Genomic DNA, 19,771 nt, shown 5'->3' on the forward strand with positions numbered 1-19,771 from the left:
ATTAAAAGCTTAAATTTTAAAGAAGACAATTCCCAATTCAAATTAGGAAAATGTGTGATTTTTATTTATTTTTCCTACTGTCAAGAATCTAATGTAGAAATTAGATACATTTTAAAGTTTTACTACAAAAAAGATAAAAATGCAACGCATGACGCGAAAAAAAATTGCGATGTTTATGGACCTAGTGCAGTGTCTGTGAGAGTAGCACAAATTTAGTTTAAGCGTTTTCAATCGGGATATTTTGATGTCAAAGATACACGTCGCTCTGGTCGCCCTATTACGGATAAAATGTATGCCATTTTTGAAAAAGTGGGCCAAGATCGGCATATCAGTAGTTACGACGTAGCTGAAGAACCATCACGTACGACAAGAACGTGCGGGAAAAGTTAGTGGTCAAAAGCCGGTCAGACTTGACAGACTGTGCGAAACCCGGTGATACTGGTGTGTCCACCACACATATGAGCTGTTACCACCAAGCAGGACCATCGATTCTGAACACTACTGCGGACAACTGATGAGATTAAAGGAAGAAGTTGAGAGATAGCGGCGGAATTAATCAACAGAAGGGGTGTGGTAACAAAATGGTACCTACACACTTTAGTTAAATGTAAATAAACTATATTAAACAATGTTGTGAATTTTCTTAAAAAATGTGAAGAAACTTTTTCCCTAACCTATTATCAAAAGTTTGTCAATAATCTTATACCATTCAAAGAAAAGCTCTTCATTTGTCAGAAATTTTGTAAAATGCAGTAGGTACGTCATATCTTATATACATACGTCTATACAAAAGGAGAAAATAAAAAAAAAATATTTAAAACATTTTATTAAAATCCAGCACTAAATACAAAATGTCCTTCATACATCACAATAGTAGTACACATTGTTTACATTCTCACTTTGTACCGTCACAATATATCAGAACATAACATATTAATATAATTAAATAAAATCGAAATCACAGAAAACCTTGAAATGACAAAAGCTATTTTTGTTAATATATATAGATATTATTTCATGTTAGCTTTTTGGACTGTGCGTCAGGATTATTTTTTAATTTTGAACATACAACACCTAGATAAACGAGGACGAATAAAGTTCTGTTCGGCGAGTGGCCTATTTACTTATAGGCACCGGAGTATATATTTCGAAATTTAGAATTGAGTACCGATGAATGACGTCGCTAAAAATTACGGTTATTTACAACATCACAATTATCATTCGTATTACACATTTAATTTAATAAATTAAACAATAAAAATAATTGTATAATATAAGTACTCAAAATATCGTCTAGTCGTGTGTGCTTATTAGTATTGCTTGGGTATGCAGAGCGAGAGGTTATAACGTATTACCTATTCGCTTCGACTAACGTTCTCTTCGGGTACATCCGTCACTCGCTTTATGTAAACGAATATACGAAGAAAAAGCAAATACGCTCAAGCGGGATATTACATTTATCATACTGGATAATACTTAATTTTAACAGCGTCAATGACTCGGCATAATTTATGAACAGATTCAGCTCGACTATTACCTGAAATATCGAAAAGGATCAGCCAGACAGAGAACTGACTTTAAACTCGGGACGGCGTGTCGTTGAGCAACGACATAGCTGCTCTGAAGCACTGTACAAAGTCAGCAAACGTGCCGAAGCCCTATACGCGTCCGTGTCACATCGAATGCCTGTTAGTAGCCATATTATGTCAGTTCAGTGCGTCACATATTCGAGTTGGCGAACTGCGACGCTTTGGACCCAAACTGCGCGGCCCGAGGTCCGCTCGCACATCAGTCACATCCCTTTCGCCTCCTACTCCTCCAACTCCTATGTATATATGTATAGAATATACAATCCAATACTTCGTTTAATAATTGTAAGGCTTCATAGTGTAAAATCTGTTTCTCTACTAGTGTTCTCCGATTTGAAAAGGCGACATCTAGCGGTGACGATTGACGTTTTGAAAACGTTTAATAAATTAATCGATTTACACAATTTCGTATCGCCCGACACGCACCGAGCGAGGGACGAAGCCTAAGGAATAATTTATTTACAACTTATACCAAATCTTATTTCAGTTTATTTGTTCGACGAGGAATTTACATTTATTTTTACGTCGACGAGCTAATGAACCAGAGAAAAGAAAGTTACCGTCTCAATCAGTCTTTTTACGATTGTTTCTGACCGGTTCCCAACGACTGGCTCTTCTCCTAAGCTAGAACGCAATTGCGCAGAAAGAGACGAAAGCTCACTTTAGTCGAGACCGTGTAATAAATAGAATATCGAAGATCGAGTCGGCTTCTACGAATAACGTCCGATTCGAAATATGTACACGACAACAAAACATCTACAATATTTACATCTAAGGGCGAGGTCTCGGTCAATTTTAAGTTCTTTCATTTTTATTTTTTGGGACTTAAATATTCACGACGAACATATTCAGTAGCAAATGTGATTGAAAATGAACGTTTCATCGAATTTCAGTTTCTAACCCGGAAATATTATATTTATTTGTGCAGTTCTATTCGGGATTAAAAAGACCAGTCGTAAGATTAAAAAAGAACCTGGCGGCGGAGGGGTGTCTCTCGCTAACTAATAATATGGTTAAAAGAACGTCTCGCTGAGAACCTTCAGGTGGACACGACTGCGTGTCAGGTGTGTCCGGCGCCGGTTCATATGTCCACTTCGCAGATTTTCCTCTTGTGAGGGAGACCGCACTTCTCCTTTTTGATCAGCTCCCGCTTCAACCGCAGGTAGGTCTCCAGACGAGACAGCGCGAACTCCCAGTACCCGAACGGTATCTGGCTCTTGGAGGCGTTGACGATCGACCAGAGACTCCAGAAGAGGTCGCTCACGGGCTGGAAGGCGTCCACCTCGCCCAGCAGCTGGTTGACGTCGGCCACGGACGGCGCCTCCGCCTCCGGGCCCCCGCCGGCCCGCGCCCAGCCGCTGCGGTAGGCCTTCAGGTACTCCTTTATGAAGATCTCCTGCGAAGCCCTCGACCTTTATATTCGCCGGCATGCACGACGATCTCCGCAGGCAGCGATCGCGACTTCAATCTTGTTTTTGCACGAATCGTCGGAATTGGGCACAAAACTCAACACTGAGGTCGGGATCGCTTTCGCCATTTCGAGATGCAGAAGAGGAAGTGTCTTCAGACTATCGATTTAACCAATCATACGGAACCGTCTCCATTTACCTTTTATGATCGAACGAAAGTAATGTCCACTTCAATCTTTAATTTGAAGTGGAAAAAAAAAACATCTCATAATTCAGAAATTTGGCTTCATTTATAAATTTAATTTATATAGCACCCATTAGCAATAGCAAAGACAATTAAAGTTAATAGACATTAATTAGAAAAAGGCCTAGCTCTCGTAAATGCACATTTTGTCGATGGATATCAAAACCGAAATGAATAGCTCCGTCGAACGTTGTAATATTATTCAAAAGCAAGAGTCCCAAACGATGCCGTGATTGCAACTGATACTCGCGGATCTACTGATCGATATTGTAATGATACGGCTTACTATAATTTTCATTTTTATACCTTTAGATCTTGGATTGACATAGGAAATACATTTTTATAACATAATATAATCTATTATGGAAAGATTTGTCTCGAATCGATAAGTAGGTTCAATGTAATTTTCATAATCTACGGCGACCACATACGATTTTCAAATTATAAAATACAAAATTCCACCCGTATCACCTCGACGTCCGACGTTCCACGACTGAGCGTTTCTCAAGGCAATTTTTGTCGCGCACCACCGCTATGTGGAACCAGCTGCCCACTGAAGTATTTCCGAACCAATTCGACTTAGGGTCCTTCAAGAAAAGAGCGTACAAATTCTTAAAAGGCCGGCAACGCACTCGCGAGCCCTCTGGCATTGAGAGTGTCCATGGGCGGCGGTATCACTTAACATCAGGTGAGCCTCCTGCCCGTTTGCCCCCTATTTAATAAAAAAATAAAAAAAATAAAAAAAAAATAAACTTATTCGTTTCAGATAGTTAATTGTTATTATGAGAACAGGTTTTAGTATACATTATACTTGGTGGTTAATCGTCTATTTGTTCTTTTGCTGTTAGCGTTAACATACTACTAAATCAATAGTGGTTAAAGGCATAAATACGATCCTACAGCTATTAGCAGGTAGCACCCTTTCCGTCTGAGTTATAATTGAAATTTAAGTCTTGCCCCATCTAGTAGCATGTGCCGGTAAACGCCGGTTTACCCCAGACCGACGATTCTTAAAGATCTCTCGATTCGGATTAGATTCAAGTGTCGCCATCGCGCGTTGTTATATGAACATTTTTAGTCTATTACTTTGATCGTCTTTGGTAAACGTCGTACACTTTGTTCTCTCAGAGTGCATAACATTTTAAATATAATATTTGTATTTGGAAACCAAAAATAGTGTGACCGGTGGATTTCTCCAAGATAACTTCTTTTGTGAGAAGTGAAATTAATATCAGAAACGAGCAGGCGGGTGAAGAAATCCACCGATCACGAGTCAAGAAGGAAGTCCTCGGGCCGCTCTGCCGTATCGGAGAGAGCATTGCCAATCGAAACATTCTCTTAAACAAATTTTGATTCCCGACGAGCGGTCTTCGCTCGGAGATCTTCGAGAACACGATACGGGAGACCATTTACACTTACGAGAGTTCTACACTTGCTCTAACGTTCGTCGCAAGAGACTATCCGTACGTCCTCTCGGAATGTTTAAACGGGCGGCGAGGCGACATTAGGTGGAACCGTTTCCTCCTCGCGCCGAGCGAGCCTGGGCTGAGGCGGACGCGGAGCGTGTTCCTCGCGCCTCATCCCCGGCTATAAATAACCAAAATCTCACGAGCGGCGTAACGGTGGCTTTGCCGGCTCTAGAACAAAATTCACACCCACACCGCACCCGACGCTCTTCGTCACGAACGTTTTCACCGACGGGCATTCCGGTCAGTCAAAACATAAGTTAGAGAAAGACTGAGTCATGCGGTCGAGCGATGAAAGCGTAAAAGCTATCCGTTTCGAAGCAATACTTGCAAAGGAGTGAGATCATTTTTCTATTCGCGGCTTTACCTTCTGCTCGAGCGTGGGTTCCTGGTCCAGGTACTCGAAGTAGAAGGGATGCTGGGAGTTGCTGTAGTCGTAGCTCCACTCCTGCAAGAACGAAACTGTCAGCGGAACGTCAATCGGCGGGCGGAGTGACAGAGGGCGGGACGCGTGCCTGGAAGTGGTTGGCGATGTCGAACGCGCGATGGTTGTAGGCGCAGTACTCGAAGTCGATCAGCATCAGCCGCGGCTCGCCGAGGTCCGACAGGCTCGAGGACACCGAGTCGCTCGAATCTTCCAGGGGATAGGTCTGCACCAGCACGCCTTCCTCTTCTTCCGCGCTCGTCTCCTCTTCGACCAGGAGCACGTTTCCCTCTTGCATGTCGTTGTGGCAGAAGACGACGGGAGAGTTGACGGTGTTGGTCAGCTTCCGGACCCACTCGATCTCCGCGTCCCACTCGACCGAGCGGAGACGCTCCATTATTTTGCGTTCCTCGCCTTTCTACAATGAACCATTGGTATTATTGATATTACAGCGAGTTCACTTTTGTGACGAGAGCCGAAGCTATTCATTGCACACTACTATACGTACCAGATCGTGCACCGTGAACCGTTCTTCTCTAGCGGTCCGCAGCCACTTAGACATGGTCTTCCACAGCCAGTTGGGTTCCTTAGACAGCGGGACCTCCATGCAGTGTATGGCCGCCATCTTCTCGGCTATCTTCATGGATAGGGCTGGCTCTGATAGCTCTTTGGTGAGGAGGGATCGCGCCTACGTTTCAAAATATTAAGTCAGTCAAAGTATCTCTGACTCTGTATTTATTCGCATTGAACAAGGTAAATATTAGTTATTTCGAATACTATAAAGCACGGACAATAGACGCTCGCCAAACTGCTGGAACCTTTTCCAAAACAATACAAAGCAAGTTTGGGTCTCGTCCCTCTAAAGTGGCAATGTGCATTTTTTATAAAATATAATAGAGGAGAGAGATATATAACACTATAATATACCGGAATGTATGCCTCGATGCGTCCCCCAGAGAACACCCCGTGCAGTTTGGGCCCGAGACGCCGCTCGGACAACAACGTGAATATCACAGATTCGGTTACGATCGCATCCATCGCCCGCTCGCCGTGCACCTGGCCGTAAATACGCAGCAACACCTGGGAAAGCGGCCCCGCTCAGCTTTACAATTCATTCGGATTTCGGACAATCTATGCCATACGTGGCACGGTCGAGTGGAGTACCTTTTTGGGCTCGTCTAGAGAAAAAGAGTGTTCGCTGAGCGTCTTGATGCGGTCCTGTGGCGCATCGCGATACGAAGCCCGCGACTCCGGCAAAGCGACGTAATACAAGAAGTTGGACAGGCCTCCGCTGGAATCGATATCTTAGTATAACTAAAACTAGCTTTATCTCTGGTTCGGCGTTCAGATAATTATTGAGGCATCGCCACGATAATACTGAGCGCGTAAATTGAAAGGTGTGAAATACCAATGCGCAAATTAAACCAACGCATAAATATTCACAATGGTGTCTTTAATTGATGCGGTCGTTTTTTCATCAGACCGTGTTCAAATGGCATTGCAATTGAAATTAATGTTCGTCAAAGCAATTTCTAAGAAATATTCTGCGTTTCATAAACGCCAAGTTAACAAAGCAAATGGCCCTATCGAATCCTTTCAGTCTTTGTCATCAAATCGACTGAAGACACTTGTAATGAACATTGGAGATAACATTATTTATTTAGCTATGAATCATATAATGTGGGCCATCGGAAAAGTACAGCTGATAACAACACTATTAAGACGTAGTTGTACCACGTGTTGTATTTAGATCCTTGTTTGTCACAACAATCTCCTCGGATTGAGCATCGACCGAAGGCTGCCGATTTTAAAAGATTAAGTCATACAAATGTTTAGCGTTTTTATCAACCTTCTGGTCTCAGAGTTGTACGTTGAGGTCGTTTTAATAACGGCACTGTATAAATTGTGATACATTTGTATTTACAATTCTTAATTACAATAAACAGTACATTACCTCTGAAGGTGACACTTGCATTCGTTTTCCTCAGCACGATCATAAAAAGCAACGGCGGCGAATAGCTTTGCCAATCATAAATGGAAAGATACCTGTTTCGCTTTTTTATATTTACATATATGACATTGCTCACTATAACTCACGACTATTGCTCTTGAGGATATATTATAGAATTATCTTGGATTCTGTGTAAAGCGACGATGATGAAAAATTAAAAGCCTCGTTCAACAACTCTCTAACTCACGTATCTTACGTTTTAGACATATCATTTACTACTAACATATAGTTTAACAATAAGTTTTAATACCTAATAAGTTATTTAAAGAATTGTGTAGATGGTGAATCCTTTCAAATCTATGCGTGTCTATATTTTTGTCCATTAAAAATAAATTGGCATAAAAATGTATTTCTTTAAAATACGATTTGTGTTTCAGTAAAAAATAAAAGTCAGAATGCAGCTTATCGCGTGTCGCGCGTGCCTTGCGCTGCTGGGCTCACGGCTCGTTCAAGGTCGCGGACGCCTTGTATTTACGTTTTTTACTCTATGTTATTGTCAATCAAAGATAAGGTCAGATAATACTATTCCGCCCTCATTATTTGTTTCATTTCACTAAGAAGAATATTTGTAAATTATTGTTGGAATCCACGTTTAACACACTATTAGATTTTATACATGAAAAAATACGTAAAGCGCTCTCGGTCCTTCATGTTTTCTTATTATAAATATATTGCGTCGCGATTCTTCAAGGCTCAACAAAACACGTCTCGAGCCGGAATCATTATTTACAAACAACATTGATAATTTCTGCAAGTTATTACTCATTTTAACATCCGGTTTATTATAATAATATTTTGCGATCTATCTTTTCTATTTAGTAAGTATACCTCCTTCGTGCGTTAAGCCCGTAACGTTCTTCGAGAAGTCAGAAAAGGGCATTGCTTATCATTTATCAACACACAACAGCTTGCAAATGGCTCAATAAACACTTAAATATTTTAAATAAGGTTGTTATTTAAAAATGTAGGAGAAATGAAACAATAAAATCTTGTTTTAAGTTATTCTCATTGTGTAGATAGGACCGTGTTTATGATATATTTACTGTTAGAAAGAGAGAAGTTGTTTGACGACTTATTTGGTTCCAATATAGTATGCACGTTTATCTTTATGTTAAGTTGTGTGAACTGAAGAGAGAATGTGAATGAGATAAGATTTATTTTTTCTAAGACTTTACATTACCTAATCCTTTTAAAGTCTAGGTCTCTGGGGTCTACAGTCTTCCAGGCGCCGTGGAGGTAGTTCCGACAGATCCTTCCAGCCACTTCACGCATTTCTTCCTCGCTTCCGCACATCTGTAGTTTCTGTAAGCGACGAGGGAAAATAAAGGTTACAGATGTCCATCGCATAAGTACATTAAATTAATAGTATCCTCTGCTGTAATATTGTATACATACATATATTGTTTATCAAATTGTCATCCATACTGTTTAGTTTAGTTTACTTAATGTTACAAAATGCAAGTTTCTTCTAATACATTCTTAAATAAGTGAACAATCTGTATAAAAATGATATTAATATATAAAATAATAATATTTTAAGAGTTAATAAATAGATGGCATGTGCCATATCATTTTATGGCCGTTATAAAGTACTTTATAAAGTCATTCACTCATATCCGAGAATAATATCTTTGGCCTTCACCTTGCACAAGCCATACGATAAGTGGTTTTTACGCTTGGGAGGCACTTTTTGAGCCTTGATTTGGTGAAAACTAAAGCACCAAATTAATATAGTCAATTGCTGCTATACAGGATTCACTATTCAAAGAAACATAATGCACCCATATAGCCATATAATTGTTTTATGTTAGACTGTAATTGTTAAATAGCTTAAATAGGCTAGATTATATAAAAGATATATTTAAAAAATTAAGAAAAATATGAAAGTTATAACACAGTACTTTCTTGGTAATTGATATGGGTTTAAAAAAGCAAAGGTTTTTTGTTTTCTTTTCATTTTATAAAGAGCAATAAACTAATTGCTTTACAGTGCTGTAGTAAAATTTATGATAAGATATCAGGTAACACATAGTGAGGATTATGTTGCTATGTGGTTACCAACGTTGTACCATCAAGGACAATCATAAATTCAACATGCTGTTGTTAGAGCCTCTAGAATAAATGAGTGCTCTAAAACACATTCTATATAAGTACAATAGCAGAGCTATTGAAACAAACATCTGTTTTAATCTGAAAAATACTTTGACCAAAATATTATTTCTTTAGTTATTTCATACTACCTATAAGTGTAGTGTTTTAAAGCACATATTTTTCAATGTGGTACTATATTATTACAACACTTAATCAATTAGTTAATTGAGAGCACAGCTTGTTATGATTACTAATTGACACTATCATATAGTGGAATTTTCCATTGATAAATTAATATAAGCACTGATAAAATAACACAAACATAAAAAGTGAAATCAATGCCATTGGGTTGGGATTCTAACAACTGTTCTTAACGGAAATCCTAATACTAGATTCTAAAGCTGGTATCAAAAATAACAACCTTCTTGTACATTCTCCATTATTATTTTATTAAATGTAAGATTTAAAAATTGTTATTGCAGCTCCTTTCCTAAATAATGTAAATAGTTCAAAAATTTTAAATGTTAGGTCCAGGTCTAGGATACTGTAAGCGAAGAAGGAATTTCCATAAAGAGCTAAAACATTTAAATATTGTACTTAATAGTGGTAATATAAATGTATTAGATAAGAGAACTGTTGTTCAGAATTACTTATCAGTCAGACAGTAATAAAATACAACAGCCAAGTTTATGCAAACGTATTTGTTCCTAGATGACAAACATTGTTACTATATATTTTCCAACACAATGAAAGTATTTTTTTTATTTCATGATAAATACAAGGCAAATGCAACCACAATCCTTTGAAAACCTTAAGATATATTCCTGTGACGTAATATAAAATTTCCACAAAAATGATAATTCTAGTTAAGTCGTGATTAAATAATTAGTTAATGGAAACAAACCTCCAACTCGCGAACATAACGCCTCACAAACATTTGTGTTTTTAACTGGTAGCATTTTCTTAATATTGTCCCTATTCCGATCATTTTAAAGCAAAACTGTTTTCTTGAATTACAAAAATATTTTTTTTACACGGTTCTTAACGTTTTTCAGCGATCAGTTAATTTCGCGCCGGTACGTCGTTCTATGTGTGCGTGAATGTATTGATTTTTGACATTGACAGCCGTCAAATATTTTCAACAACTGTGACGCAATCTGTAAAATAATTCACGTTGTGTATTTATATTTGAAGCTGTTAATAATTAAGCGAAATTAACTTTGAAGTTTTATTTGGATATAAATTTGTTTAATAGATATTCATTATATAAATGCAAACGTATTTATTAATACAGAGTATTGCGATAACATTTAGTATACTTGAATTACCTCAATAAGGTTTTAGTTCTTGTTACTTCTATCTAAATACCGTAAATATAAGCGGGGTTTGATTTAAAAAAATGACAATTAAAGTAATTATTTTCCTTTACAAACAAATAAATATTACAATAGGTATTATTTATTTCCAACATTATTAAAAAGGTGATTTTATTATCATTATACCGTAAGATTACGTTATTTAGTTGTTTTATTTTGAGTTTACCAAATACATAATATTGCATTTACCATTTCTATTATAATACATACGTCACAGGGTGGTCTGATGTTCGCGAAGCAAATTATCGTTTTTGCAAACTGAAAGCCTTACCGCTTAGGATTTATTGGAACTTAAAATATTACCTTAGCCATCGTTTTCAAGAAGTCTTTTTGAAAGTTAATACAGAATATTTATATTTTTAATTCAATTACAAAAATACACCAGTGCTTATTCACATTTAGACGTCCAAACTGCGCAAGCTAAAAATCCAAACTGTCGAGAGCCGAGTCCCGAGAGCCGTCAATTCACTGTTCAGTCGAGACTAGAAAATTGACGCGCACTGTTGACGCGTTTGCCAAGAACACTTACTTGAAGTTAAACAGCTGGTACTGTTGCCATCATATAAAATTTCAACTAATTCTAAATAGGTTTTTGTAAATCGCAAGTTAATTAAGATAGATATATATACACAAAAATTAAATTAAATGTTCTCTAATAGGAATTGTAAAGAATGCGGGGAGTCGATGCAGTGTATTCATTTTAAGTATGGGAATTTCTAAGATGACAGTCGATCATCGACTCGTTCGACATATATTTTTTTTCACATTGCATTGCATAGACGCAATCGATTGAACAAGGGGTTTTTCAGCCTCGTATTACTGCCAGACTCCTCACACCAGTTGTTGACGCGATGAAATAACTTTTTGTAATAGTATAGGCTCACGATATAAAACGACCTTCACCGAAATGTCTATTTGAAACGTATTTAATTTAATATGTCAATAAGTATATTACATATGGGTTGTCTAACAAATTTCAGTCCATGATATTATTAATTAATATTTTTTAAACATTTCGCCGGTGTGATTATTACATAAATTATATACCAATCGAAAGTCTGAAGTCCATAGAATATGAAAACGTTGGGTTGCCTATTATTTTCCGGTCACAACTCTCGAGTAGCCAGGTATAAACAGGTAAATCGATGCTAGCATTTTGCAGCGGTGTAATTTTAAATTTTAGCTGTACAGTAAAAAAATTGGGGGTTTTATTTGATCAAAATTTATCCTGGGAGCAGCATGTTAAAGAAGTTAGCCGAAAATTATACGGTGCCTCCAGTATCCTTCGACGTCTTAGTAATTTTCTTCCCTTTAGTACCAAAACCTCACTGGCGCAATCTCTCCTTCTGCCTTTACTGGACTACGCCGATTCTTGCTCCTCCGATCTTAACGAGGAATTGCTAAATAGACTGGATCGTCTCCAAAATTTCTGTATCAGATTTATATTCGGTCTAAGAAAGTACGATCATATCTCTGCGTTCCGTAAGCGGCTAGGCTGGTTGCCAATTCGTCAGCGACGTGATGCTCATTTTCTTCATCTCCTATATTCCACCCTGTTCAACCCGAAAACTCCTTCCTATCTCAAAAATGACTTCAAATTTTTGGGAGCCCATAATTATAGCTTACGCTCTTCCGAAAACTATACCCTTGAAATTCCATGGCATAACTCCTCCTTTCTTGGCGATTCCTTTAAGGTCTCCGCAGTTAGGCTATGGAATTCACTTCCCGTCCCTATTCGCTAAGCTCCTTCTCTATCTTCCTTTAAATTTCTTCTGTACAAATATTACCTGTCCACATCGTATCTCTAACTTTCTTTCCAACTACTAACTGACGTGAGACTTATCTTAAATTATCGTGGTTTATATGTCTTTTTACTTTCTATGTATCATCTTTTTAGATTATTTTTTTTGTTCCTATTGAGTTTTGTTTTAATAACTGTGTATAACATGTATTTTTTCACTTCTTGCCTATCGTATGTAATTTAATACATTTTTTTACTCACAGTGGTTACCTGGAAGAGATCGCTCGAAAGCGATAAGGCCGCCAGTTGCCCTCTTTTTGATTTGATTATGTTCAATTTTTTATATTGTAATGTAACGAAGTGTTAATAAATAAAAATAAATAAAATAGCATTTTGCACCGGTCTGATTATTGAATTAAAATTAAATGAAAATAAACATTACTTCATTATGAACACGATGGTATAGGGTTGCCTGCGAAAAATTAGTCCCGAATTCCGGTTGTCGAATTTTGAAAAGTGAAATATTGCTGCGAGTGAATATGTGCGACTGAGAGGTCCCAACCAACCATTCCATGCGATAGAAGAAGACACAGCATAGCTAGTAATTTACGGCTAGTATGTATGGTATCAAGAACTGCACCAACGTGAATGATGCGAGATATCGCATTTTTATGAAAAATTACTCGGCTAAAGGCAGCGAGCAGTTTAAAAAAAATAAAAGGCTTTGACTCCAACTCCATACCATAGTGGTATATATTCGTAAATTCCATGTGGGTTAATGCAACGGATCCACAATGGGGATCATACAACTTTAAAAATAGAAGACATTGTCGAAAGAATTCAAACGGAGAGTGATGACGAAGAAGGTTCAGAAGTTGGAGATCATAGTTATATGTCCGATGACTCGGAACCTGAATAATTTTAAATATTTATATTTTTGTACAATAAACAGAAGTTTTTATAACTGTTGTTTTTTATTTTGTCTTCTAGTAATAAAGATAAAATTTGCAAGATTAGTATTACATATGGCTTACTATAACCTTTTTTACTAAAAATGTATATATACTTTAGTGTCACATAAAACATATACACACAAATAATTAATTGACTAAAAAAATTAAATAACTATTCCTCTATTTTCATAATAAACTACTCCAAAATGAGACACAGTATATACGAGTCTATCGCTATCCTTTTCATATTCAAGAACAAATAGCATGCGCCCTCTCTTTCTTTAAATGGGCGAGCTTTAAACAGCTGCTATGCTGTGTGCTCTTCTATCGCATGGGATGGTTGGTTGGGACCTCTCAGTCACATATTCACTCGCAGCAATATTTCACTGTTCAAAATTCGACAACCGGAATTCGGGACTGATTTTCCGCAGGCAACCCTATACCATCGTGTTCATAATGAAATAATGTTCGTTTTCATTTAATTCAATAATCAGACCGCTGCAAAATGCTAGTATCGATTTACCTGTTTATACCTGGCTACCCGAGAGTTGTGACCGAAAAGAATAGGCAACTCAACGTTTGCATATTCTATGAGCTGCAGACTTTCGATTGATATAGAATTTGTCTAATAATCAAACCGGTGAAATGTTTAAAAAAATATATTTTTTTAAAATTTTTAATTAATCATATCATGGACTGAAATTTGTTAGACAACCCATACGCAATATATTTATTGACATATAAAATACGTTTCATCAAATAAACAACTCGGTGAAGGTCGTTTTATATGGGCATCTTACACTATAAGTAAACATTGGATGTCAAGAAATAATATCCGATGGAACGGTTTTCAACAACTGTGAATTGAAAGAAAAACTAAAAAATAATGCATTAAACGTTCCTGAAGCCACTGCCTCGCCAGCAAGAACAGAAGAAATTCCATTTTATTTTGTTGGCGATGAAGCTTTTGCACTTTCCGAAAATATTATGAAAGTATATGCACGATATCATGAACGAAAGAAATAATATACGACTACCGACTTTGCAGAGCTCGTAAAGTGGTGGAAAATGTATTCACCATATTGTCTGCAGTGTATGGAGTTTTGCGGAAACCAATGTTGTTAGAACCGAAAACCGTATCTGTCGTAACAGCAATAACATGCTTTTAATTTTTTTTAAGAAAAGATAATAATGCTGATGTATATAAACTTGCAGGTAGCTTCGACGAAGAATACTACGGTCAGGTCAGATTAGGAAACTGGAGAGAAATGAACAATGATATTACTATTATGTTACCTTTGGAAATAAGACAAAGTTGAAGAAGGAAGGAAGAAGAAGTTGCTGAATACTGCATTCAGCAAGTGTCTTTAAAGTATCTGTTGTGGCACGATGTGTAGTGATCCAGTAAAAATCTCATAGCTTTGTATGCAAACCGAGTACTATGGTATATATATTCTACACCTGAAATTAAAGTATTCTCTAGAACTCATAGGGTTATGTGGTTCAGTATTAGGCGCTTAACCTTAAGAACATAAAAAGTATTAAAATAAATAATATAACCTGTAAAAAAATATTTACAATACTTGTTTGTTGTAAATTTTATACCATTTAAGTGTATTGCTTGTAAGCATAAAGTAAGATTATGGTACATTTTATTTGTATATTTCAGGTGTGAAAGCAGACACTATTTAACTTAATTAGTAGTTCTAAATATATTGGAAGAAAATAATGAATCTTTAAATTTATCAAAGCAAATTGATCATGAACATTGGAAATTTTAAATTTAGTAAACTAAGTAATGGTAAGCAAACAATTTCTTTAATTATTTCTTAACCAAATTAATAATAAATAGTTTATTTGCAAAGAAAATGGTAAATTTAGATAAATTACTTTTAAATAACACTTCACAATCAGCCATATAAAAATAGGCAAGCCAATAGAAAATATATTAATTACTTAGTTAATATAGAAAATTATTTATTATAATAATAATTATTTATAATAATGTTAATACACAAGAAGTGTGAGTGCAAGTTTCTTAGGAATTACTGATATTGTTTAGTTATTGAAAATGAACAATACACCACAATGTGACAAATTAAATCTTTTTTTAAGTTACAAGTTTGAACAAGTAAAAAAATTACTAGTAGGAATCAGTTTCATAAATTATTTTCAAATGTTTAATATTAAAGTTACCTACTGAATAAACATTGGTGCTATCTTACACAAGTTTATCAGTTTCCTATGTAATCAAGTAGTAATAAAATAAATATTTTCTTTTCAGCAAAAGAGAAAAAAATGCCTTGATATAAACCACCGAATTGAATTTGATAACTATAGTATTTACCAAAACTGCAAATACTTATAAAATGTCTCCCTCAAAGGTAGATGTAAATTCTCTGGGAGCAGATATAGTCAGAAATCCAACAAACCTTAAGAACATGGCACCAGGTAGAGATGAAGTAAGTTACATATAGTCAATAAACGGTTAAAAACATTCCTCACTGGACATAGCTTGTGAGGATCAACTATGTGATTTCCAATCCATTTAATCCTGAAAAATTGTTTATATATGTGGGGAATATATAATGCGAAGACTCCAAGATGGATAGGTGACTGGAGATGGCAATGACAACACCCTTTTGGCATCAAATGGACATGACTGAGCAAAACTGATTCAGAGAGTACAGACAGAAAGTGAGAAGTTTGAACTACACTTAAATATATCCAAAAGTGATGATAATTTAATAAATTTATATACCTCAATCAAGGAGGAAGAGAAAACGAAACCTGGATGACCAAAGACAATATCAAAACTGTTGTGTTTATGGAAGTGCCAGAATATTCCTAATTATTGAACTTAAGAAGAAATTGTTTGAGACTGCTATTTCCGATTCCAAAAGATTAACATAAAAGAGATAAAGTGTGAATAGTGATTGTTTTGATTCAAATAGTGGATTTATTTAAAAATAAATCCTCGAAGAGATCTACGGAGATTTCTATCCGATTTCTTAGCTCGTAACAATAGATGAGTTTGGGGAAAAAGTCTTTTCGCATTATAAAGATACCGGCAAACTTCTCGAGCATTAAACAAGGGAGTGGGGGAAAGGTTGCGCATCGTACACAGCGCGGGACGAACGTCTACTGATCTACCAATCACGGCGGTCGCGGTCACGGTCATTCTCCAGCTGTTTATTTATTGTGATACACAATTTTAGCCGTGTCCATATCAGTAAACTGTTGGATTTTCTTGACTGCATATGCCGCAGAGCTTAGCCTATTCGAAAGAGTCCCTATGTGAGAAAAACAGTTTTGTCAACAAAGTTTAGTTCACTACCTTTTACTTTCAGGTTAGGAATATCTCGCTTCACGCTAGTAGTTGTAAATCTAATAAATTTTGTTTTATTCTCATTAAGCAGTAAGAGCAGTATTAATATTTACATTAAAACTATACAAGAGATACAATTATTTACATCGTCTTGCTTGAAGCTTGCCACAGCTCCGTGTGCGTTAAAGTCACCAAGTATCACGACTTATACAGACGGGATTTTAACCAGCAGGCAATCTATAGCCAGTTGGAATTGCTCAATGAGTCGATAAGTTTCGTCATTTCGGCTACCTTGGTACCTATATAGACAGGCGTAGAATCGTGGATGGTCATTGCAGTAGCCAGATGATAGATAAGTCCATACGTTGGAGTGTCCGAGGCGGCGAGAACAAATATCCTCTCTGACGCACGCGCACTTCCCTACGCGGCACAATGGAATGTTCCAATTTGTACCCTGGATAGGAGATCATTATCTTCCACTCGAAGAAAGAGAAAGAAGATAAAATCTACAAATGTGGAACGTCACTTAAACGGTTAAACTTTTAGTGATGACTAAGAAGACTTCGTATATGTTGGCAATCATAAATTCACATTCATTTTTAAAAGCAGTGTATAGATTCTTAGTAGCTCTGGCTATATATCGTGGAAAGGATCTCTGCAACTACTCGACAGAAATATCGAACGATAAGTGGGCGCTTGCGCCGTCGTCGTTAGGCCAACATCCAATCCATCCAAACCGTGGCTGCTATACCATGAAAAAATCCATTCCCCATATTGGATAAAATTATTCCCAATTGCCGTTATTTGTCGAAATCTATGTGGGAGGACGTCTAGACGTGTGGACGTATGTGGTTGATATGATGATGATGATTCGCAATTAATGACGATTACAACGTCATACTACCGGTTCGAACGTCGAGGGGAAGCCCACGACAAACAGAATATAATTTTTTTTTAAATTTTTCTGAATGTTTTATAAAATAAGTGAAAAAATTGCCAATTTTCATCAAACAGGTATGCTCTGCTGAGAGAAGAGGAAGAGTACTGGCCTAGGCTTTAATTGTGTTGCCTAGACATCTAATAGAAACCGCGGAGATCCCATGTCTGTATAATATGTTTTTTAATTTAATTTAGTAAAAAGTTTGAAAAATGCTCATTATTTCGTTTCCTCTCACTCTTCTTTTTTATAATTTAACCTTTTTATTTTTGGATTTAAATGATATTGAACTATTACAATTTCATTAGTTGTCTTAATGAGACCTTATTTATCGAAATCGATAAGAAACGTTCTACTGTGATCGGGATGCTGACAGAGCATTTTACGAATAAAAAAAAAATCGCTGGACTTAAAAGTCAAGAACACTTTCTAAAAACTATCAGGAACTATAAATCTATGGCCTGTGCTGCTAGAACTCTAATTCTTCTGTGCTCTACTGGTAAGAGCTCTACTAACTTCACAGATATAAAATTATAATATATAAATTTTTGTTAAAGTAAAAAATATTGTATTCAACGGCACATTGACTTCAAATTTTGCAAATCGTTTAGGATCGTTGTACCCCTTTAATAAAAAGGGTACAAACGACATTTCCCATATTTTAGATTGTACATAAAATGATTGATAAAAGCGTATAAAAACGTTTAAAAATGAAACGGCTCTTGCTAAATAACTTAATCAGGTTGAAAATAATGGTTAAGATGTACCTTAACGTCTTGCTTAGTCTTGTGTGATAGCTTCTGGTTCTTCTGTATGATGGCTGAGTAGTTGCTCTCACCCTGATGATAATATAAAACCATAAGCGATATTTTATTATTTCCTAGCTGTCGCGTGGTGTCTGGTAATTGAGAGGGTGAAGGCTTTAAAGCCAGATGCACGATGAATCAGGGAAATAGGTGATTTCCTCGAGCAAGAAGGGAATACAGCGAATTAAAAAGCTTTCAAACGCTTTAAAGTTTTCTTCTCCTAGCACAAATCTCGTCTTTTTGCTCTCGGCAAATTTCTTGTGTAGGGTAAAGGTGCACTGGGTTTGCACCGAAACTAACAAAAATAACAGTTTCAACTTAAATAAATAGCAACGCTTATCCCATAAAAAGTATATAGAAGATTATATGTCTAGAGAGATATAATCCCTGGTTTCTTGCCGGAAATGGATAAAAATAACATGTTCCACATCTCTTCTGTCGATAATGCTACATTTCATTCAACTAACTAACTAACAAATCAAGTAGGTCAAATCGGGCATTCCGTGGAAAAAGACGCTCCATCCAAAAAAAATCAGTAGTTCATGTTTAGGCAAAAATTCGAAAAAATTAAATAGGCATCCTATTTGATACTAAACTACCTACAACTTCTAGCAAAATATTGAAACATATTTGGATATCTGTGTAAAGAATGTTTATGAATCTGGATAGGTTAGGTGAGACTGTTTACTAAAACTATGTCATACTACTGTGTTATTATTATAACAGTGTGCAGGAAGGGTATATATATATATACCATCCAAATATTTGTGGTAACACCCACCGTAAGCCTTTGTCTCTGTTCTAAGTTAATTAGTCGCTTCTCCATAAACCCAAGTCGTTTGTTATAGTCATCAGCGATGCATCGACACAAATTCATAGACTCACCGAAGATTCGGGCCTTGCATTTCAACTGCTCGAAGTCTGATCGAAATCTAAAATATAATCAATAACGCTTGGAGGTTTATTTAATGACAATCTACAATATTGGAAAAAAAGCATCAAATAGCCCACGCCATTATGAAAAGTGTCTATTTTAAATACGTTATTGAAAAGTAACGTATTTCGGTGTAAATTAATTTTGTTTTTTTTTTAAATTTACCTTGAAATGGAAGAAGTTAAAGACGGACGTGATGTTGAAGTTGCAGTGTCGATGGTGCTAGACGTGAGAGATTCGCTTGGCCGAGGATGTCGGCCTCCTACTCTAGGCCATGCCCCTTCGCTGCTCGAAGAAGAGCCGACACCATCCGTCCCCGCCGACCGCATTATCCCATATCTCACAAACTTTCTATTGAAAGACCGGTGAAATTTCCCATTAATTTCCAATTTATTACAAATTGCGTATCCGCACACTAGTAATTTTTCCAGAAACCACGTATTAGACATTCATGAACTCGAA

The 19,771-nt window shown here is 36.5% G+C and overlaps 1 protein-coding gene and 1 long non-coding RNA gene across 4 annotated transcripts; one reads left to right on the forward strand and one right to left on the reverse strand.

Annotated features, from left to right (window-relative positions):
- Positions 1-809: 809 nt before the first annotated feature.
- On the reverse strand, positions 810-19,771 carry LOC123717383 (choline/ethanolamine kinase). 3 transcript variants are annotated; one of them, XM_045673340.1, is made up of 10 exons: positions 19,475-19,771; positions 19,157-19,307; positions 18,337-18,408; positions 8,324-8,445; positions 6,297-6,423; positions 6,060-6,212; positions 5,641-5,820; positions 5,224-5,550; positions 5,076-5,156; positions 810-2,985 (listed from the first exon to the last, which is right to left on the reverse strand). In XM_045673340.1, exons 1-10 carry the CDS (start codon positions 19,756-19,758, stop codon positions 2,671-2,673), a joined length of 1,812 nt encoding a protein of 603 aa, XP_045529296.1. In that variant the 5' UTR covers positions 19,759-19,771; the 3' UTR covers positions 810-2,670. The 3 variants fall into 3 exon arrangements, with proteins under 3 accessions (XP_045529296.1, XP_045529298.1, XP_045529299.1); XM_045673342.1 differs by lacking the exons at positions 18,337-18,408; positions 19,157-19,307; positions 19,475-19,771 and adding exons at positions 10,139-10,391; positions 10,914-11,102; XM_045673343.1 differs by lacking the exons at positions 18,337-18,408; positions 19,157-19,307; positions 19,475-19,771 and adding an exon at positions 10,914-11,101.
- Positions 13,953-17,784, forward strand: LOC123717384. The gene is made up of 3 exons (XR_006754811.1): positions 13,953-14,748; positions 14,974-15,105; positions 15,589-17,784. It is a non-coding gene; the product is annotated as an uncharacterized LOC123717384 (long non-coding RNA).

The sequence above is a fragment of the Pieris brassicae genome, chromosome 12, assembly GCF_905147105.1.
Source record: "Pieris brassicae chromosome 12, ilPieBrab1.1, whole genome shotgun sequence".
Classification (NCBI taxonomy): Eukaryota; Metazoa; Arthropoda; class Insecta; order Lepidoptera; family Pieridae; genus Pieris; species Pieris brassicae.